The sequence below is a fragment of the Pelophylax lessonae genome (genome assembly GCF_965119305.1).
Source record: "Pelophylax lessonae genome assembly, chromosome: 11".
NCBI lineage: Eukaryota > Metazoa > Chordata > Amphibia > Anura > Ranidae > Pelophylax > Pelophylax lessonae.
The window spans coordinates 200795065-200819018 of NC_138778.1; the positions used below are offsets into that span (position 1 = coordinate 200795065).

General features: G+C 43.6%; 1 protein-coding gene across 1 annotated transcript in view; it reads right to left on the reverse strand.

Annotated features, from left to right (window-relative positions):
• Positions 1-778: 778 nt before the first annotated feature.
• Positions 779-23954, reverse strand: part of RBBP8NL (RBBP8 N-terminal like) — a 96009-nt gene continuing 72833 nt past the window's right edge. Inside the window, exons 6-14 of the mRNA XM_082271621.1 lie at positions 22769-22841; positions 22433-22602; positions 21498-21580; positions 20968-21125; positions 19530-20331; positions 14091-14178; positions 8662-8744; positions 4693-4786; positions 779-988 (exon numbers count right to left, since the gene is read on the reverse strand). Of these exons, the coding sequence (XP_082127747.1) occupies positions 873-988; positions 4693-4786; positions 8662-8744; positions 14091-14178; positions 19530-20331; positions 20968-21125; positions 21498-21580; positions 22433-22602; positions 22769-22841 (1667 nt within the window). The 3' untranslated portion in view covers positions 779-872. The remainder of the gene's footprint in view (positions 989-4692; positions 4787-8661; positions 8745-14090; positions 14179-19529; positions 20332-20967; positions 21126-21497; positions 21581-22432; positions 22603-22768; positions 22842-23954) is intronic.

The following is a 23954-nucleotide window of genomic DNA, read 5'->3' on the forward strand; positions in this document are numbered from 1 at the left end:
CTAACATTGAAAAATATGGGCCAAACAAAATAATGTGATTGCATGAATATATACTGTTTATATACATACACCAGGTACTTGGATGTACATCCTGATGTACCAGACTGTAGCTGGGGTCATATGAAGTGAGTGAGCTATGATGCACAGAGAACCGGGTGCCTTGTGAATCCATCAAACAGGACAAAGTGTAAAGACACCATCAGTCAATACAGAGATGAATTCCTTTTGGAAAAATGGGCATGGTTTATATTAGGTGTATATTAAGTACATCACTTTACCAAAATAAATAAAATGTGGATAACGTTATATATGTACAACTGGATAGGATCCATTGAATTAAAGTTAAAGTGAACCTGATTATTCCTTAAGACATTCTAAACCCACCAAAACTCTGGCACACTGGCTTCAACTGGAGAATCGGAATGGCTGCTAAATGTCCAATTTTGTGGGATAATTCTTCCATTGGACACCCACTCTGCCCAGCCCAACACCTAATACTTGTAACAACTCTAGGCACTGAGAATAGGATTCTAAAGGAAAGTGTGTTGCTAATAGTAACAGTCATTTTAGGGTGAATAGCTGCTGGGTTCCAATGATGGGGACAGACTTAAATAAAAATGAGCAAAGACCAAAGTGTCTTCATTACAGCCAGTGAAAGTCCACTGTCCATGGTATTCATATTGTAGGTCAGGAAATGAAATAGAGTTTGCCTGCTGCAGACAACATCCTAGTTTCCCCGTATCTCTGATTGTAGTAAATGAGTCTTTGTATATGGTGGGATTGTGAGAAGCCATATGTGTAGAAGTGCTCTTTCTCGTATCTTTGTATATACACATCTCTAGATTCATCTTTATATAATGGAATCCCATAACTCATGCCGGTCTTTCTCGATCAAGATCTTTGCCGGCAACATTGTCATCTTGGGAGATGTCACTCTCTGCTGGGTGCTCCAGAACCTTCTTCTGCTTCCTCAAACGTTTCTTGGAGGCTATGAAAACAGAGGAGGATCATATATAAAGGTTCAGATGGTGCAAGTCAGGAGTACCGTGGAAATCTCTTTCAGATGTAGAGATTATGAAATTACAGAATACTCCCCTTTATTATGTAAGAAATTACGGTAAGCACATTATTCTATGTGTACACTACAACTACAGAAGCACATGGAGAGATCAGTACCATTATTGCAGAAAAAAATTTCACTGGTGAGTTTTCTTTTTTTTAATGAAAGACTTTCACACAAAGATATGTGGACTGTCATTGCTGAAATTCTTCTAAAAATTGCTAGTTGCCTGTTCTTCTATACTGCTGCCCATGTAGCTTCAATACTTTCTCAGTTACTGTCTGAACTGGACAATTACTATCAGTTCACGGCAAAATAGCAACATCTAGCATAGACGTGCGCAAGCGCAGGCGGCCCGGGCACACCCCAATCATCATCCAGCGCTGTGTTTGCCGCTCACTATCTTCACTTCTAAACACATAAGTCGGCCGTCTGTATTTAGAAGTGACAGCTTCTCTCTGAGCAGCTGCACTACACCCTTCCCACCAATCCTGGGCACAGCTACTGTGATATACAGGAACAGCAGGGAGGAGGGTGGGAGGGGAGTGTGAGGTTAGAAGTGAGCACCAATGCAATCACTAGTGCCAGGCATCCTGAATCCTGCACTCTGTTCATAGTGCACTCCTGAACCCTGCACTCTGAACGCTGTACATAGCGCACTCCTGAACCGTGCATTCTGTGCGTAGCGCACTTCTGAACCCTGAACTCTGTACATAGTGTACTCCTGAATTCTGTATATAGAGCACTCCTGTACCTTTATCTGAACAGAGCGCACTCCTGAACCCTGAACCCTGTGAGTAGCACACTCCCAAACACTGTACATAGCAGACTCCCGAACCCTGTATTCTGTACATAACTGTATGTAGTGCACTACTGAGCTCGGCACGCTGTAAGTAGCGCACTCCTGAACTCTCCATTCTGTATGTAGTACACTTCTGGTATTTAATCCCACTCTAAGATCCTCCCACTCAATTTGGCTACACCCACCATTTGCTGTGACGTGCTCTCCTGCTCCACACACGTGTGTCAGGAGCACACCGTATTGAAATTGGCTGCACACATCTATGACTGCTAGCTTCACCGGATTTGGAGTAAAAGTTGGTGATGTGTCAAATTCTTACCTTGCCCTCCTGTTGGCAGCCATCCTGGACATCACTTGCCTGCTGCTTGGGTGTTGCACAGTGATGATGCTGCACACCTGACTATATCAATCACTTGATGGGTTACAGTCCTTGCCATTGTGTTTGTGCTCCAAGGCGCATCACTGCTAGCAGCCTTCTGTTCTCCGTGTTCCTCTGTGTCTGACCAGGCTTGGCTGACGGCTCTCCTGGCTCTCGACCCTGCATTGGCAGACAACCCGGCATCTGCAGATAACCCACTTCCGGACCCAACCCCCACTTGGATGACTGCCTGCTTCTGGACTCGACCCCAGCTTGGATGACTACCCACTTCTGGACTCGACCCCAACTTGGATAACTACCTGCTTCTGGAATTGACCCCAGCTTGTTCCTGATCCCGCGCCTCATTTTTGCTGTGCGTTTATTGCTGTTTGCTCCAAGAAACTACTTTATTTTACTTGCATCTCGGTGTGGTCTGGTTTTCTGGCATCCTGACATGACGTTACTACTGCTGCTCATTGTTCTGCTTGCTGAGAAGAAAGCTGTACCTGGGGAACTGTAAGCATGCAACTCCCTGCTTCTGCTTCATTCTCTTTGTGAATCTGTGCTTCCCCCACTGATCATACTACATCTTGATTATTTATCCATCATTCATTAGGTGGGCAGCTCTAACATAAGGCGGTAAAGTATTTTCTTCTTTCAAGATAGCCATCCCCACACAGAGATACTATGTGGAACATGCCATGGTACGTCATAAATGGTAAAAAGATTAGCTGCAGGTAGCCTATAGACAATACTTGTGACTTGTCCTCCGCTGGCCTTTCTAGGCACAGTTTCCACAGTAAAAGTAGAACTAAGGGCAGAACATTTTTTTATTTTGGATAGAGTAAGGAAACCCCTGTCATTTTTTTTTTTTTTACATCAGAGATTTCCCTTTAGCCAAAGTGAGAGGAAATTCTTCCAAAGCGAGGATACTGGTTACTGGTTGTCACCATATATACTGCCCCCCTTTGAAGATTTGCCCTTTATTCCTGTTTTAGTCAAAAACCAAAATTTGGGATTTGTTTTTTTATTCACTCTCTGGGATAATAGTAACCAGGAAAATTAGAGAGGGTGAACCTCTCTTATAGGAGCATAGAGAGCAATAAAAACCTGACAATCGCAGTAGTAAACTCCTTAATTAAAAAAAAAAGTGGGCCCCAGGGTGATGAAGGGCATAATACACTAAAATGTACAGCATACTAGCACATTATGAAAGACTTATCCTAAAACAAAGCCCTCCAGAAGTACGCTGTCACTGCTGTCAGCGCTTCCATCTTCACTCAGTCTTCACACAGTCTTCCTTCTGGGTTCTCGCTCTCCAGCTGTATGAATGGCTGGGCCTCGATGACATCACTCCCGTAAAATCAGTGTGCCGTACACTCAGAGCGTAGTGCGCATGCGCTGGTGATGTCATCGGCTGTTTCAATCGGGAATATCTTCTAAACGCAAGTTTAGGAGACATGCACTGTACCTTTAACTGTGCCTATAATACCTGAAGAGTTAACTACCACTTTAATGTGCTCTTTTACCCACTAAAGCAGGGTACACACTAACAGTTTTTTGGGTGGGTTGCACAAAAAAAAAAACTGACAGGTCCGGTCGAAGCCGTTGTACTAACCATCCGACATTAGTACAGCGATCAATTTCCCCTGCTGAGCTGTTGTGTTCTGACAAGGAGACGCGCCCCTCCCCCTCCAAACACTCTGATCGGAAGTCGGTCGGCTGCTGGTTTTTCAGCATGCTTGTCTGACAGAAGCTGGCCAAACAGCTGGCTTCTGTCGGACAGACTGGCATACACAAGGGCCGAATGTCGGATGTTTTTTTTTGAACCGTAAAGGTCTCCCGACACTCAGCCCGTGTGTCCCTGGCTTTAGTCCTAATAATTAGTTTTAGATGAACCTGCTTTTTCAGTGTGGGTTCACACTATTGCGATGTCAGACATTGCATGTGATTCACACCACACTGCTATGCAAATCACATGCGATGTATGTGCGATGCAAATTTAGCCATACAGATTGCATGGTTGAATTCACATAGCATTCAGTTGTGCAGGACCCTTTTTTTTGGTCCGCACCAGAATGGGATCGCATGGGTGTTCACACCCATGCGATCTGATTCCTGTCTGAATTGACAGTTCGCACTGTGATATGCAAACTGATCTGGGGGTGTCATTAACTTTGTAATGATACTCCAAGCAGTTCGCATATGGCAGTTTGAACTACCTGTGAGTCAGGTGCGATGCAGGAACCCGCAGTGGATTCGCAGGGTTCCCGCATCGCACCAATGTGAACCAAGCCTAAAACAGAACCAAAATGGCTTTCATACTAATCTAGCACATCGTGTTGACCTTGTTAATTTGGTAAAAATGTTTCTGTGTAATTCAATAAATAGTTTCCTCAAGTATACTGGCTGCTAATGGAACTGCTGTAGTACACCTCTGTTGTAGTTCCTTGAAAGTTCTACTACACCCACCTTGAGACACCCTCTTCTTCCACCGGCTGTGATTCCTTTCACTAGAGTAATTGCCTCTGGATGTCTCTGCCTGGGAATGCTGGGATCTTTCCATCTCCCCCTGTAAAACAGAATTTAGAAAGAGGATAAGAATTCCAAGGAATTCCAGCAAATTTTGCCAGCTGAAGGATGGAAGGGCATTCTGAACCTTGCAGTTGCAAGATTCAGCATGCCCTGCATGCCTAGAGCAGTGGTCTCCAAACTACAGCCCAGAGGCTGAATGCAGCCCTTTGCTTTCCTTTATCTGGCCCCTGGGGCACTGTTCCTCTCACTGACACCAATGATGGTGCACTATACACCCTACTGACACTAACGATGGGGCACTATTCCTCCCACTGATGCCAATAATGGGGCACTGCTCCTCTCACTGACACCACCAAAGATGGGGCACTATTCACACCACTGACACTAACATTGGGACCTTATTCACCCCACTGACACTAATGATGGAGCACTATTCCTCCCACTGACACCAATGATGGGCCACTATTCACCCTACTGACACCAACGATGGGACACTATTCATCCTATTTACATCAACGATGGGGCACTATTCATCCTGTTTAAACCAAGGATGGGGCACTATTCCTCCCACTGACACCAAAGATGGGGCACTATTCACCTCACTGACACTAACAATGGGACACTATTCCTCCCACTGACACTAACGATGGAGCACTATTCCTCCCACTGACACCAATGATGGTGTACTATACACCCTAGTGACACTAACGATGGGGCACTATTCCTCCCACTGATGCCAATAATGGGGCACTGCTCCTCTCACTGACACCACCAAAGATGGGGCACTATTCACACCACTGACACTAACAATGGGACCTTATTCACCCCACTGACACTAACAATGGGACCTTATTCACCCCACTGACACTAACGATGGAGCACTATTCCTCCCACTGACACCAATGATGGGGCACTATTCACCCTACTGACACCAACGATGGGGCACTATTCATCCTATTTACATCAACGATGGGGCACTATTCAGCCTATTTACACCAACGATGGGGGACTATTCCTCCCACTGACACCCATGATTGGGCATTATTCCTCTCACAGACAGCAACGATGGGACACTATTCCTCCCACGCACACCAACACCCAGTCTCCATAAAGTCTAAAGGACAGTAAACTGGTCCTTTTTTTTAGAACGTTTGGAGACCACTGGTTTAGAGTACCAAGACATGCTGACTCATGCAGTTCCTTGACATCAAAAGAGCTATAGTCTCATTCTCCACATGGAGAGTTCTTGTAATTGAGAATAAGTACATAGTTGGAGGATATACGTTAAAGAGAGTGACACCTTGTTATGTCTCTGTGGGGGGAAGCCGACATGTAATTCAATCTATTAGTGCCAATCCATGACCTAAACATCAGATTTCGGTGGAGTAAGCCTTTACATAGTTTTAATTTTAGTGCAGTATAATGCAGTCTCTTTAGGCCCCAAAAATAGCAAGGTGGCAGCAGGTGGAAGTTGGATCCACTTAATACAAGCCCTTAGTACTGAGCATTCTCGAACACGTTAGATATAATAATGGTTTAAAAAAAATAGATCTGTCTAAAAGTTTAGCAGGTAGAGTTGGGCAAGCAGTTCGGCCCGAACATCACCTGTTTGCCCGTTCGACAAACATCCAAATTTGCAGGGCGCTTGGCAGGATGTTCACTCATCGAGCTCCCCACAATGCACTGCATGCTGCACAGTGCATTCTAAGCCCTGACTGGGCAAAGCTTTGCCAAATTAGGGCACAATGAGTAGCTGGTTGTTAAGGAGTGGGTCGGGAAGGCCAGCCGTGGCATCCTTAATAAAGGATGAGTCATCAGCTGTCAACACAGGCTTCCCTGCTGACAGCCTAATGAAAAAAAGAAACAACTTTGCCGGCAATAGAAAAATTTAAAAAAAAGAAAAAAACAAAATAAAAAAAAAAAAACAGCGTGGGGTCCCCCCACCAAAATTCATACCAGACACTTAGATCTGTATGGATTTTGAAGGGAACCACCATGCCAAGATTTAAAGAAAAAATGGTGTGGGGTCCCCCCAAAATCCATATCAGACCCTTATTCTAGAATGCAGCCTGGCAGGCCAGGAAAGGGGGGACAAGCAAGCGCCCCTACCCTCCTGAACCATATCAGGCCACATGCCCTCAACAGGGGGGATGCTTTGGGGTGGGGGGGGGGCATGTTTATGGGGACAAGGGCCCTGTTCCTCACAACCCTGGGCTGTGGGTGTGGGGGTTTACGGGCAGGAGGCTTATCAGAATCTGTCATTACCCCTACCCATTCACCAAAAAAAAAAGATGTTAAAAAGAAATAAAAACACACACACAGTTTTTGACAATTCCTTTTTTAAAAATAAAAAAAACAATGCCCCCTGATGTAGATCCCTCGTCAATCACGATGCCCACTGCCACTGACGGACCCGAAAAAAAAAAAAAGGCTTCGCCCGTGACACTTTTTTGGTGAATGGGTAGGTCCATACTCATTCACATGGGGGGAGCCGGGATCTGGGGGCTTCCAGATTCTGATAAGCCCCCTGCCTGTAAACCCCCACAACCACAGCCCAGGGGTGTCAGGAAGAGGCCCTTGTTTTTTATAAATGTCAGTTTTGCTGCAGCAGGTTCTATACATGGTAAAGATGTGCCACTTTGCAGTCAGACTAAGGGGACCCCCAGGCACTATATTTAAAGGAATTTTTCATTTTTATTGTTTCACGTTAGGCATCATTAAAAACACTGCTCCTGTAAAAACTTTTTTTTTTTTGCATTGATACATGTCCCCCAGGGCAGTACCTGTGCCCCCATGGCTTTAACTTGCATATAAGCCTTTAAAATAGGGGCTTAGGGTTAGAGTTTGCGACTTGGGTCCAAACATTTACATGTTTGAGAGTTCTGGTGCGAACTGAACACGGGAATGTTCGACCCAACTCCATTAGCAGCCAGGTCTTAGAGCTTTGAAACAGAACTAAAGTCTAAAATAAAAGAAAAAAATTGGGAACATGTAGGCTGTTTATTGCAGCATAGAAAGTTAATTTTGCTTTTATGCAATAAAATATACCTACCTGCTTGCACACAGTCTTCTGTAGAAAATACATACTTTTGCAGCTTGGTCTAGATTCCGGCCTATGTGCCAGGATGACTGCACTCCTACAGTTGCACAGGAGTGACGTCATACCTCACCGGTCAATCAAGATGGTTAAAGACCGGCACTAAGAAAAATTTTGGGAAAAGACTTCTGTGCCAACCAGGGATTTTGTGGGCAATGGACTGCTGAAGCAGAAGTAGGTATTTCTAAATGTAATTTTGCATTAAGGGATATCCAATATTCAAAATAATTTAAGACGGGGGCTATGATTTCTTTTAATACAATACATTTTTAAACAGACAGCTTACAGAGACCCTGTTGTCAGACCATTCATTCAAACAACAGTCATCCCATAAAGTTACCATGTGTAACTAAACCCCTGTTTTTAACGCAAACTGTTAGACAGGTAAATTCGGTTGGTTGCAGGCTGGCTGACAAGTTGAGCTTGGCATTTTCTTTGGTTTTGTTTTAGAAAGTTACAATGTGCATTTACCAAATTTCAGTCATATTATTTACCTGTAAAATCTCCCCTTGTGTAAACATCCAGAAGCTCTGAGTCTGCTGCTGGGCGTTGCAATCTTGGATGTAATGTTATCTGCCCCAGGAGACTCAGAGCTGTCATTCAAGTGACACTTTAGTATTACCTTCGTCCATGGCAGCTACATAATAAGTTATGCAGGTAGGTTAGGGGGTTGGCAGCTAGGTCAGCATTGACAGCAGTTAGACACTCCCAGAAGAGGATCGGGCTATGCTGTGCAAGTAGTAGGCAGGGGCTGTGATAGGGCATTGACTCTTTTTAATAGTATTCGTTTTTGAAGGAACACTACATACCTCACTATCGGATGTATCTAAATCTTCATCCATTTCTTGATGCGGTGAATTCCCATCTGTTGCTTGTCTTTCTTCCTCCTCATCTGTCGGTACAGGACAGGCATGTTATACAGTCCAGTTCCAATTTATATTACTAACTGCCTACATATACAAAACACATGGCTGCTACGAGTTGGAAGAACATAGGATTAAAGTATACCTGTCATGAGAATAAGTACTGCCACTGCTGACCTCTCACAATAGATATGAGGCAACATCACTTTACCCATTCAGAGCAAAGAGACAGTGTCTGTGTAAAGCCCCGGCCCCCTGATACTTACCTGTCCAGAAATTATTCCTTCCTCTTCTGATGCCAAAATACTCCTGTACTTCCAGAAATGGGAAAGCATATGACCTCCTCCTATAATGCAATGCTGAGACCTGCCAGCCTAGACTAGACTAGAGCTGAGCACTGGCACATTACGAAGGGGGCTATGTCACTGATCCCTCTAAGCTTTAAAAGAATCAGAGAGAAGCCAGTATTAAAGTAAATAAACCTAACAACAAACTTCTCTTAGGAAATGTTAAATATTCAATTGAAAGTGTTTTGCTATCCAGTAAAAAAAAAATCTGGTAAGTTTGAATACCAATTTAACCAATAGTGATGAGCCAAACAACCCCCCGGTTCAGTTCGGACCAGAACACCGCGAACGGGGGAAAAGTTTGTTAGAACATGCGAACTCCATTGAAGTCTATAGGATTCAAACATGAAAAATCAAAAGTCCTCATTTTAAAGGCTTAAATGCAAGGTATTGCCCAAAAAAAGTGTATGGGGGTCTGGGTACTGCCCTGGGGGACATGTACCAATTCAACATTTTTTTTAAAAAAACAGTCGTTTTTACAGGAGCAGTGATTTTAATGATGCTTAAAGTGAAACAATAAAAATGAAAAATTCCTTTAAATATTGCGCCTGGGGGTCCCCTTAATGTGCCTGTAAAGTGGCGCATTTGTACGATGTATGGAGCCTGCTACAGCAATACTGACATTTCTAAAGGTAAAAATGTCATTTAAACTTGCTCGCAGCTGTAATATATTGTTGGCTCCCTGCAATACAGATAAAAAACATGAAAAAATGGCGTGGCCCCCCCCCAAAATTCATACCAGACCCTTATCCGAGCAAGCAGCCTGGCTGGACAGGATAAGGGAGGGGGACAAGCGAGCGCCCCCCCCCTCCTGAACCCCCATGGGAACAAGGGCCTCTTCTTGGATAACCCTGTGGTTGTCAGGGTCTGTGGGTAGGGAGCTTATCGAAATCTGGAAGCCCCCTTTAACAAGGGGGCCCCCAGATCCCGGTCCCCCCCCCCCCATGTGAATGGATATCAGTTACATCGTATCTCTACCCATTCACCAAAAAAGTGTACAAAAAAAATAAAGACAAAAGCCAGTTTTTGACAAGTCCTTTATTAAAAAATAAAATTAAAAAAATAGTGTCCCCTGATGTAAATCCATCGTCAATCACATCGCCCACTGCCGCACCCGAAAAAAATAAAAAAATAAAGAAGCTCCTGCCTCCTCAGACGCCTCCCGTGTAATGAGCTGTTTGAATTTGACAGCTCTTTTATTAGGAATCTGACATCACGAGCGCCCCATAATGCACTGCTCAGGTGCAGTGAATACATTACTGACATCACATCAGAAGGGGCGGTGCCACCAGGTGGTGTCCCCGCCCCTTTCCTATAAAAAGGCTGTCACAGCTCCAGCAGCTCATTACGCCGGAGGCGTCTGAAGAGGCAGGAGCATTTTGTTTTTTGTTTTTTTCTATTTTTCGGGTGTGGCGGGCGACGTGATTGACGATGGATTTACATCAGGGGACACTATTTTTCTATTTTTTCAATAAAGGACTTGTCAAAAACTGGCTTTTGTCTTTATTTTTTTTGTACACTTTTTTGGTGAATGGGTAGGGGTACGATATACCCGATATCCATTCACATGGGGGGGGGGCGGGATCTGGAGGCCCTCTTGTTCAAGGGGGCTTCCAGATTCCGATAAGCCCCCCACCCATAGACCCCGACAACCCCAGCCCAGGGTTGTCCAGGAAGAGGCCCTTGTCCCCATCAACATAGGGACAAGGTGCTTTGGGGGGTTCAGGAGGGTGGGGGCCCACCCGCTCGTCCCCCCTTATCCTGTCCAGCCAGGCTGCTTGCTCGGATGAGGGTCTGGTATGGACTGGGGGGGACCCCACGCTGTTTTTTTCATGATTTTTATCTGTATTGCCAGGAGCCGACATCACATTACAGCCGCAAGCAAGTTTAAATGTCATAAGAATCAGCCCTACACTACACTGCTTGATATATATTCTGCAATGACTACATATATATATATATATATATATAGATAGATATAGATATATCACTGCCTGATCTATTACTAGATACAATGCATAATCCACTAAGTACCTGCCTAATCTTACCCCTATCTCTCCTAATACACTATACATGGCTGCCATATAAGCAGCAGCTTTATATAGCGTGGGGCGTGGACACCCTGCCTTTGGCCAATCACGGACATTGTACTGTGGTTGCCCAAAGCTTACAGGTACTGTGCATGCTTTTCCCAATCATCAGACAATCAGTAATTTATTCACTGCACCAGCGGAGTGCATTATGGGGCGCTCATCGGCAGGCAAGCTTCCCACCGAGCGCCCCATTTGTTTGTGTGTTCAGCGAACACACAAACGCTCGATATTCGAGTCGAACTTACGTTTGACTCGAACTTGAAGCTCATCCCCATTCACCAACTTCATGAATGTAGATAAGGCCCGAAACAAAATGGGAACAAATGCTGAAAAACAGAATGTAAGGCCTCATGTACAACGGGCATTTCCTTTTCTCCTCTGTGCACTAGAACTCCTGGCAGGAGAAAAGCTGCTTAAACACAGTTATTCTGTTGCCCTGGAATATTTCTGGTATTTTTGATTTACTTATTGATAATAAAATAAATGTGTTATTGGTTAAGTTTTATCAGCTTAATTGAGCAGTAAGGAAAAGAGAGAGGACGGGAAAAGGGGAAAAGAGAATTTCTTGGTCTGGGTTTTTTTTGTTGTTGTTCTTGTTTTGTTTATTTGTATATGTTTGTTATGTAAAATAAAAAAAAAAGCTAAAAAATAAAATCTAAATAAAAAAAAAAAAAATAAATAAGCTTCTCTAAGATTGCGTTCACACTATGGTGTTTCGGATGGCGCCCGTGATTAGGAATCCCTGCAAATCCCGGGACATGCTTATGATCCCCGTTACTTCCAATGGCACTCAGATCGTGGCGCGATTTTGCCACGATTGTCGCCTGACAAATCGCGATAAAATCAGCCAAACAGAATCGCGGGACGCCTGTTCTGGAACTTCTATTGAACGACAGGCATCATGCGGTTCTGTTTACGTGATTTTACCGCAATTCGTCGGTCGAAAATTGTGGCAAAATCGTGCCGAGATCAGGGTGCCATTAAAAGTAACGGGGATTGCAAGCACATCCTGCATTTTTCATCGATTCGGGATCGCACACAGAATCGCAGCGATTCTGCCCACGATCCGGGACGCCTAGACGTGAACGCAGCTTTAGGATCTTAATATACAATTGAAATTTTTTTGCTATCCAGTTAAAAAAAAAAAATCCAGTAAGCTCGATTACCAATTTCACAACTTCATAAATGTAGATAAGGTCAAAACAAAATGGGAACAAATGGTGAAAAATGGAGTGTAAGGCCTCATGCACACCAGGAATTTGCTTTTTCTCCTCTGGACATTAGAACTCCTGGCAGGAAAAAAGCTGCCTAAAAGCGTGCCCAAAGCCACGTTTTGCACACACGTTTAGGCGCCTAAAGTGTTTGAGCACCAATGGATTCTATTAATTTATCTGGCCATTGGAATGCATTATTGCTCAAATATGGCTAATGCTTCATGTATACACTGCCTACTTTGTCTGCTAGCCGCAGGAAAATGCAAACTTGGCAAAATCGCGGTTTTGGTGCGGTTTGCGTTTTCTCGCAGCCGGCGGTCAAAACGTTTCTATCCTGAACGCGATTCTTCTGAGTTCAGGAGAGGAAGGTTGAGGGAGCTTAAAGCAGCTGCTTCTAAACTCTGGTAAAAGCCTATGTGTACACGACTTATAGCCTTTTAAGGAGTTGAGTTTAGGAGCTTTGGCAAAAAAATGCCAAAACGCTCCTAAATTGGAGCTTAGGAGCTGCTAGTGTACATTAAGCCAAGCGCACTTAACATTTCTAGACCTTGAAATAGGACCCTAAGGGTGACAGTTCTAGGAGGGCAACAAATGAAAGGGATAAGGGAAAAGATTTTATAGTGAACCTACTTCATTTTCAGATATGTTAAAGGAGCTACAGTAATGCTCAATGTAACTTAATATATGTAGCTATGCATTACATGAATGAATGCAGCTACAGTAATGTAATATGCGGAATATAATATAGTGTAAAATATGTAGCTATGCAGTACAGAAATAATGTGCACTTCTCTTTAGGAAGCATATCTTATCTGGCTCGGACTGGCTAAATGGCACATGTGAAAATTGATAGAAGGTTAAATGTGTATAGTGGATTGTTCACAATTCCTGAACATCAAACCTTTAGAATAGGATGCTCTGGGCTTTCTTCAAGGGAAACTACTGTATATACACTATATTTTAGGAGTGTGTCTACGGGAATGTTTGCACTCTAATTCATCTCAAAGGTGTTCTTTGGGGTTGAGGTCAGGAGTCCATGCAGGCCAGTCAAGTTCCACCACCCCAAACTCACTCATCCATGTCTTTATGGACCTTGCTTTGTGCACTGGTCCAAATCATTTGGTGGAGGGGGGATAATGGTGTGGGGTTGTTTTTCAGAGGTTGAGCTTGGTCCCTTAGTTCCAGTGAAGGGAACTCTTAAGGAGTCAGCATACCAAGACATTTTTATCAATTTCATGCTCCCAACTTTGTGGGAACAGCTTGTGGATGGCCCCTTCCTGTTCCAACATGACTGCGCACCAGTGCACAAAGCAAGGTCCATAGAAACATGGATGAGAACACCGTTGGGATGAATTAGAGTGGACACTGTGAGCCAGGACTTCTCATCCATATCAGTGCCTGACCTCACAAATGCACTTCTGGAAGAATGGTCAAACATTCCCATAGACACACTCCTAAACCTTGTATACAGCCTTCCCAGAAGAGTTGAAGCTGTTATAGCTGCAAAGGGTGGGCCAACTCAATATTGAACCCTACGGACTAAGACTGTGATGCCTCTGAAGTTAATGTGTGTGTAAAGGCAGGCGTCCCAATACTTTTCATAATATAGTATACTTTTCTGTGCATCACCCTGTACTTTCCAGCAATCCTCGAATGCTGAGTAGCCTACAGATGCATTTCATTTATTTGCAGAACTTTTTAAGCGGTCTTCCTTTATTCACCTGATTCCCGATGTCTCTTGTTCCCCTTTCCTGGTCTCTTCACGATGGGAATCAACTCTCTGGTCTTGTCTGTGCCCACGCCGTGTTTCTGAAAGAAAAGAACTTTGATTAACAACTGTAATTATTTTTTTATACGTTGTGTCTACAATTGACTTTCCTAAGGCTCCTGATGAAGAAAGTTAGGAAAGACTTTTAAAATAATTCAGCTTAAATACTAGAACTTTTTTTTTTTAAGTGGAAGGATTATGTATAACAGAGTGGTGCATATAAATGGTGCATATAAATATGGGGAAGTATTTTACATCTCTCATTTGACAGTGCTTCAGCCTGACTGGCCAAACCCAGAGGCCCGAACACTCGGATGTGGGGAGAGACAGTTGGGAAGCTACGAGGGAGCATGTATGGGTGAGTAGAATTTGCTGTGAATGGGGTGGTGATTGGGCTATCAACAGATATTTTCAGTTTGCCCTGAATGGGCAGATGACAGCGTCCCTTGTTTATTATTATTTTTGACAGGGGTAACATCATTACTCTCCAAATGTGCAATATGTTTAAGGCCCCTTTCACACGGGCTTTCCGATCAGGTCTGCCTGTCAGTTTTTCAGGCAGGCCTGATCGGATGCTCCATGCAGCCCTATGTAGCAGCGGATGTCAGCGGTGACATCTCCGCTGACACCCGCTGCTATTCGATCCGATCCTGTCTGTGAAATCTAGACGGATGGAAACCCTATTTTCCATCCGTCTGGAGGATCGGATCGGATAGGATCAGATGAAAACAGACAGGCGGTCCGTTTTCATCTGATCTCCCATAGGGGAGAGCGGGGATCTGACAGGTCTGTCTGTCATCCGCCTGCTCAACGGAGTCCACTGGGCGGACCCTTAGTGCGTTGACCTCAGTTCTCTTTCAATATAAGTTGTATGTCACAAGACATACCCCACTGCTTTCTGAATGTAAGTTCTATTTGGCAGACTGATATCGTCAGTATCCAGGTATACTGTAAGTTATAATCAGATAATGACTAAACTGCAATGTAAGTTCTGCTCTACAGAGGGACATTGCTACCTTTTGAATATGTTATAGTTTAAAGTACTGACATCAATACTCATCACATATAAGGCTCCTTTCACATGGAGCGGACCGTTCTGCGATCCGCTCCGACACTTTCTTTTTTTTTTTTTCACGGACACGGATGACATTTGTGTCATCCGGTCCGTATGTCCGCATATCATCCCATCCGTTTGCGGATGATATACGGACATAATGCATGTCTATGTGATTGCAGATGTCTCCTTGGACTAGGGTATACAGTATCTCAGTGTGCATTTGAGAGTCATTAACAACTGTCCTAGTTCTGGAGTAGGGTTACATAGTTACATAGTAGGTGAGGTTGAATAAAGACAACATACCATCCAGTTCAACCTGTGTAGGTGTGTGTGACTGTAATCATCTAACATAGCCCTTAATCTCCTGATCCTTGAGATGTAAGTCTAAGAGTCTTTTGAAAGTCACCATACTACCCGCAGAAACCACCTCTTGTGGTAGACAATTCCACAATCTTGTAGCCCTAACAGTAAAGAACCCTCCTCGTTGCCTGAGGTTAAAACGCTTCTCCTCTATTCGCATTGTATGTCCTCGAGTCCTCATGCAATTCCTTCGAATGAACAGCTTTTTTTCTAAGCTGAGATCCCCATTAAGATATTTATAAATTGCTATCATGTCCCCTCTCCGACGTCTCTTCTCCAGGGAAAATAAATCGAGCGATTGCAGCCGCTCTTCATAGTTAAGGTCCTCCAACCCCCTAATCAGTTTAGTTGCCCTTCTCTGGACTTTCTCCAGCTCCAACACATCCCTCCTGAGGACTGGCGACCAGAACTGGACAGAATACTCCAGATGCGGTCGGACCAAAGTTTTATAAAGTGGAAGGATTATAGTCTTATCTCTGGAATACATCCCTTTCTTTATGCATGCTAATATTCTGTTGGCTTTGGAAGCTGCCGCTTGACATTGCATGCTGTTGCCTAATCTATCATCAACCAAGACTCCCAGATCTTTCTCCATTTTTGATTCCCCCAAGGGTTCCCCTCCAAACGTGTATTGTGTTTTTATGTTTTTAGTCCCCAAGTGCAGAACCTTACACTTCTCCACGTTAAACCTCATTTGCCATGTCTTTGCCCACTCCGTAATTTTGTCCAGGTCATTCTGTAGGATATCTGCTTCATGCTGTGCAGTTATTGCCCTGGCCAATTTGTGTCATCTGCAAAAACTGATAACGAACTACTGATCCCGTCCTCAAAGCTGTTTATGAATAAATTGAACAAGGTTGGTCCCAGGACTGAGCCCTGGGGCACCCCGCTTACAACCTCAGACCAGTCTGAGTATGCGCTGTTTATTACCACCCTTTGGACACGGCCTTTTAGCCAGTTCCGTATCCAAGAGCAAACCCTGCTGTCGATACCTGCAGACCTTATTTCATAAATTAAGTGCTTGTGGGGAACTGTATCAAACGCCTTAGCGAAATCCAAGTACACCACATCTACTGGTCTGCCCCTATCTAGCTCACAGCTCACCTCCTCGTAGAATGCTAAGAGATTGGTTTGACAAAAACGCCCATTTGTAAACCCGTGCTGGTTACTGCTGATGATGTTGTTGTCTTTAGCATACTCTACGATATAGTCCCTTATCATCCCCTCCAAAAGTTTACATATTATTGATGTCAAGCTGACAGGCCTATAATTTCCCGGGATATGCCTCTGGCCCTTTTTGAATATCGGAATCACGTTAGCCTTCCTCCAATCCCCTGGTACATCTCCTGTCCTAATACTGTCAGCAAAGATCAGGAACAGTGGTCTGGATATAACCTTACTGAGTTCCTTGAGTACTCTCGGATGTACGCCATCCGGACCTGGTGATTTGTTTGTGTTAAGTTTATCCAGTCTTTCACTGATTTCACCCTCTGTTAGCCATAGTGGCAAGTCCTGTGTATTACTACTAACCATACAGTCATGGTCAGTGTACCCCTCCTTTTCCTGTGTAAAGACTGACGAGAAAAAAGCATTCAGCACGGTTGCTTTTTCAGTGTCCTCTGTAACCATCCTCCCATCATCGTTAATTATGTGTGCAATATGCTCTGCCCTAGTTTTTTTGCTGTTGATATATTTAAAGAATTTCTTTGGGTTTTTTTTACTATCCTACGCTATTTGTCTCTCAAAGTTGATTTTAGCCATCTTGATTTCTTGTTTACTTTTCTTATTTGCCTCCTTGTATTGCTGGAAGGCCGATACTGTGCCCTCTGATTTATATTTCTTGAAGGCCAATTTCTTTCCCCTAATAAGTTTTTTAACGCTACGGTTTAGCCAGCCAGGTTTGGCTTTGTCTCTTCTAAATTTATTTCCCATAGGAATGCACTGCAAGATGCATTTGCTTAATATGTTCCTAAAGCATTCCCATTTTTCCTCTGTGGTCAGGGATCCCAGTTTACCCTTTCCATCAATGAGTACAATTTTGGAAAGTTTGCCCGTCTGAAGTTTAGGGTTCTTATGTTCCCCACTTGCCTTGTTATATTGTTATTTATACTAAATGTGATCATCCTGTGATCGCTAGAGCCCAGGTTGTCCTGGACTCCTACCTCCGAGATTATTTCTGGGTCATTAGTGATTAATAGATCCAGGACTGCATTTTCTCTGGTAGGGGAATCCACCAACTGTGACATGTAATTATCCTGTAAGGTTTCCGTGAATAGACGAGCCTTCTGTGAGTGTGCAGTCCCCTCTTCCCAGTCAATGTCGGGATAATTGAAGTCCCCCAATATGATGACTGATCCCAGTTTTGCCACTTTACCCATTAGTGCTAAAAATTCCTGCTCTACCTCCTCCCCTTGGTTAGGTGGCCTATAGCAAACCCCCACAACTACTTTTTCCTTATCTTCTTCCCTATCGAGTTCAACCCACACAGATTCTAAATCCATGCTCATCCCATCCGTAATGTCACTCCTTTCTATCACCTTTATATTGTTCTTGACATAGAGACATACCCCTCCCCCTCTTTTTCCTACCCTGTCCTTCCGGTACACCGAATACCCTTGGATATTGGCCAGCCAGTCATGTGAGGGGTCGAACCAAGTCTCTGTTATTCCCACAAGGTCTATGTCCTCCTCATGTACTAACATTTCCAACTCCTCCATTTTATTAGCTAGGCTCCTGGCATTAGCATATACCCCTCTTAGTTTTACGGAAGTTAAACGTGATTGGTGGTTATGTTTATTTCTGTTTGGTCTGCGGTTTTCCCGCACAGACCCGTCAATTGATGTTGTGGACCTACTGTCGCTGCTCACCCTACCACTGCCTTCAGTCCTCTGCTCCCTCCTGACTGATTCTACTTCTGAGCCCTCCCCCCGTCTCCTAGTTTAAAAGCCCCTCCAACTTGGTGGTACCGTCCCCATTAAGGTGCAGCCCATCCTTACTAAAGAGCCGGTAGCCGACTGAAAAGTCAGCCCAGTTCTCCAGGAACCCAAACCCCTCCTTCCTACACCAATTCCTCAGCTCAGGGTGTAGCTCCTATTACAATGTCTTGAACCCTATGTTACTATTTTGCACTATACTGCCTCAATGTATGCTCAAAATTTCAGTAAAAATGATCGAAGAGAAAAACTAGGCCTGTTTCACACGGTTCAGTTTGTATAAGAGCAGTGTGAACAGCAAGCTTTGATAAAGCATTTGCAGAGCTTTAAGCATGCTTTGTTGAAGCTTTTAAAGTACTATTCAGCTCCAGTTTCTCAATGTTGAACACAGATTCTAATGTTGATTGCCACTTTAAAGAAGCTGCTAGCAGGCTTCAGCACTTCTTGAAGCTTATTGAAAGCCTGGTAGCAGCTTGCTTAAAATGGCAATCAGCAATCCTATTATCAACTGTGTTTAACATTTGCAAGCTGGAGCTGAATGCTGAAAAGCTCTGCAAATGCTTTGTTAAAGCTTGCTGTTCACACTGCTCTTATACAAGCGCTTATACATGTGAAACGGGCCTTACATTTTAGGCCTCATGCACACTGGAAGTTAAAAAACACCAGTAGCATTAGCTGTTGAAAGCTGTAGCTGTAGAATGAGTTTTCAGCGTTTTTTAGCTTTTCTTAGCAATGCTATACTCCCACAAAAGCTTATGGCTCAAAAAAGCTGATAAACGCTGAATAGATGCGTTTTTCAGCTTTTATCAGAGTTAGAGCGTTTTTACAGCTGAAAAACGCCTCTCAAAACCCACTAGTTCTGGGGGTTTTTTTCCAGCCAGAAAACGCCCCTGCCAAAAACTGCTGATAACAGCCCATGTGTGCATGCACACATAGGATAACATGTTGGGGAGTTTATTGGCTGCAGAAACAAAACGCCTGGAGCCAAAAACAGCCGCTTTAAAAATGTTCAGCGTGCATGAGGCCTTATAGTTGTACTCACCATTAGGTCCTGCTCAGTGACTCTCTCGCGTTCACTATTAGCCACCAACATGAAATCTTCTGTCCGAACTCCATGTACATGATCAAATACTGATGCCCTGTTTGGAGGTGAATCATTATTTCTGGAGGATAGATTTGCCATATGGCTTTCATAATGGCCCTTTGGTTCTCTGTTGATGTCATTCTGAGTGCTGTGATACCCTCTCCTGGTATCAGACAGATCAAGTGGCTTATCTGGCATGACATCTTCTTCAGAATGGACTCTCTTCTCTGGCTCTGCAGACTTTTCCTCTTTATGTGACCAATCCTTCTCTTCCTCTCGGCTGTCTTGATGTCTGTTGTTCTTCCATTGTGTGCTTAAGACTTGTATCAGTGACAGCTCCTTCTCAGCAGGGCTTTCCCTCGTTAGATATTTAGGCACATCTGTTGGTGAACTGGGTGATCTGAGTCCTTGGTTCTGCTTGGCTTTCACATATTGAAGCTTGTCTTTTTGGTTGGTTAAACTCATTCTGTTTTTGTATCCATGCTCCCTCATGTATAACATTGCACCATGTAACTCTGCCATTGCAGCTTTTTCCTCCCAGTCATCATCCGAACGCTTCCTCTCCACTGGCGGCTCACGATTCTTGGTCATAACATACCGAACTGGCCCGTCACTGGACATGCCTTGATTGCGCTGTGTAAGGCGCTTTTGTACGAAGTGTTGCCGCAGAAGGTTTAGTTGTTCCTCAGGGATGACATGTTTCAGAGAATCCAGAGGGGAAGGTGGTTCAGAAAAATCTGTTCTGTTTTCATTTGGATGTCTGCAAATTAGACTAAATCAGTAAGAATTAAATACTCTTTTCGAATTACTCAATAACGCAGTACTAGAATATATTGCCTGAATGCCCAACTACAGGGCCGGGATAAGGGGTAGGAAGAAGGGATGGCTGCCCTGGGCACTATGAGGTGGGGGGATGCCATAAAGAGATTGGAGTGGAAAGGATTTGAGTCGGAAGGGGGTATTTGAAGCCGGGGGGTGGGATGTGTACTAGGAGGGGAAATTTTAGGGATAGGAATTGTGCTAGGAGGGGTGATTTTTTTTTTTGAGGGGGCATGTTTGCCCTGGGCTCTAGATGACATTGTCCTGGTATTGCCCAACTATATAGAGAAACAAGCAAGCAATACATTAAATCAGTCAATAAAAAGGTATTTCTGTCTAGAAAATACCACACCTTTGCTAAAATCCTTAACCTCCTAAGATGTATGTCCACCCAAGCAATAAACTTGGATAGCCTGGGCCCTTAATCTGCATTCCAAGGCCTAATTTTGAGTTTTACCTGCTGTGTATCTATAAAGATACCTATAGGCAAAGGACAAGAAAACACATTTCTCATTAGGAAACAAGAAGCAATGAGTGGATGCATGCAGTGAACACAAAGAAAGTAGATATCTCTTACACATCATTGGCAGAGCTGTGTCTGTGAATAGGTGACGATGTGCCGCTCTGTCCGCACTTAGCTCCTGGTCTCATTACAGCGATGGTTCCATGAAGCTGGTTGGAAATTCTCTGCTGGTTATGAGTGGACAGAAGGAGCTTCTGCACCCCGGACATAGTCTACAATAGGACAGACAAGGTTGAGCCATATATCTAAAAGGATATTCTCAATAGTTTCATTAGGTACGTTTTGTGTGCTTCCAAGACCTAGTTATGTCAGGCAACTCACTTCACACTTCAAACCAGTTAAAATTTCAGGTAGCTGGAGGGGTTGGGAAGCACTGCAGAGCAGTTAAAGTGCAATTAGTTTCAGCGGGGTCAGCATTAGTCCTGCATGGTGCACACACAGTAAAGTTTGACTCATTCTGCATTTTGTTTTGTGCTCCCCCCTTGGTGGGTAATGATTGATACACTTCATAATCATCCATTCATAGGTGTAAAGCTCACCTTCAAAGGAGGTGCCAGAGAAAAATGCTGTGATACATCACGTACCAAGTCAATATGCCGAGTTTCATTGTTCATCATCTGGACGTTCTTGAGCACTGGTGACAAAGTTAGGACAGCAGGACTTGTTTCTGAAATTAGATAAATGGATTGTCAGTGACGGCATTTTACAATGGATACAGTGACACAGACACTGATAAACCCAAGGAAAAGCATTTATGATTGCCACAACATCCAACCAGAATACAGCTGCCATTTTTATTTTTAAGTAAATCCCATCTCTTTGTGGCTCCAGACTCACTCCATATTGGGGTCATGTCCAAAAGGCTAGGCATATGGTCACAAAACCTTTGCTAAAAGGAAGGAACAGTTCTTCTGAACTCCCCTCTCTTTCAACAGAGGTCACATGACAATGCTCATGCCTTTGGATATGTGGTCAGCAATAACATGAACTTTACGGAAAATTTTCTCTAAAAAAGTAATTCTGCCCTTCTAATACTTTTCTTTATCTATTCCAGCAATATTGTTACTTAAAAAAAGGTCTTCTTTCTTGTAAATCCCCCATGAAAGAAATATTAAGGGCTTTCATTACTGAACTTCTTTTGAAAATGCCTTTTTCCCAGCTATCAAGCTGATGCACCAACGTTAGTACTTTCTGAATCACTAATCAAGTGTCCATCTCAGAAAAGTTGGAGGTAGGTCAGAAGTTCTTATCTACATATCTGTTCAGTGATTCAAATTGCTTAAGCAAGAAGATGAATTATACAACTAGGTAACCAGCATTTTCAGAAGCAAAGGTCACCAATGGCAGCCTCCATGTTTCCCCCCACAGCAGGATTACTTTAAAAATCAGTGTGCTCCCTCTAGTGGCTTCTACTTGTCACTGATGACAGAGTAATTATACCTTGAACCAACTATGATGGGAATGCATATAATGCTATATAAGTCACACTTAGGAAGGCCCTAGGCAGGGTATTACTGACCTTCTGAAGCATTGTGATCAGAAACATTTTCTTGGGCCTCGCCATCTTTACTTGTCTGGGTAATGTTTTGTTCTGGATTGTTTTTGGGGTTGGCAGCAGGGACCTCTGAGTGCGGTGATTGTGACGTAGCATTACTTTCGGGGCTATGGCTTCTGGATCTGTTCTTCTCACTGCAAACAAGCACAAGTTTTGTGTATTATGAGAGTTTCAGCAAACTCTGGTCAGAGTCGCATGAGAGCTCTAGAAGGAAAGCAAAGTGTAAGAGAGAAGAGACAGAATGTAAATTTCTACAAATGGCAGCAACCATCCTGAAATGATGAGGATCCGGTAACTTACTCCAAACGCCTGCGTTTTCTCAGCTCTTCCACGAGAGACTTGTTTTCTTCTTTTAATAAATTAATTTGATTGGCTGAAATAAAAGCAAATGAAAGTGTGCTAAAAATCATAAAGAAAAAAAAAAATGAATAAAATAGCAAAAGATGTCAAAGATGCATTACATGTGTTCTATTAAATGTTTGTTTAAAGCTGAACTCCAGGCAAACAGCTAAATACAGAAATACATACATGAAAGCAGTTTTATCCTCTAAGATTATTATATATGTCACATAGCATAGCCAACCTGGTGACCTAACTTTTCTCTGCTGTAGTTAAGCCTTACAACTTGGTCATCTTCCTGCCCCCAACCTGTGATTGGACAACTATGAAGCACAGGGCAAACCAACGGGGTCATCTCTCTATTCCTGTCAATATGTTTGTTATGAGAATATGTGCATAGAAGACACTCAGATGTCGGAAGACGAAACATGTAGGGCTGGGATTGTCTGGATGTGATGTCAGCACACATGCCAAGGTCTGTGCTCGCAACCAAGTCATTGTGGCTGGAGCTGTCCTGGCTTTAAAGAGAATACCCCTGTATCTTAGTGTCGGTGGTGACACATGTCTTTGTAAGTGCATTTGTTTGGATTATATAAATAAACTTAAAACGTTTTTAATAAAATCCGGAATCATCCACCGCACCCCTGTGAAATGGACGCTCACCGGAAAAGCTGGCTGCCATTACAGCAGCAAACATGCACTCAGTGTAGATCCGCCATCTTTTGTGGGGAAGGCTGTTCAGCAACACTCGCACCAACCATTGGGGAGGAGACACTAGTGCTGACATCAGGCCACTGTCCGCTACTGGGTCGGTAGTGGCACCCATTGTCATATGGTTTTATGATTCATTTTATTTTGGCTTCTAACATACAAATCCAATAAATACTACACTGTGGAGACTTCATCTGGCTCCCGGTGAGCTTTATTTACCACAGCTACATCTGGATGGTGCAAGTTCTGAACAGTCTTCCACACAACAGATGGCGGATCTTCACTGAGCGTGTGTTTGCTGCTGGTGTTTCTTGACCCTGACGGCAGTATGCATACTTCCCTGTACCGGAAAAGTACGGCGGGAAATACCATACTACACTATACAAGTGGCCACCCACGCTCTTTAGTTTCGAGTATTCCATACTCCCAATATCTT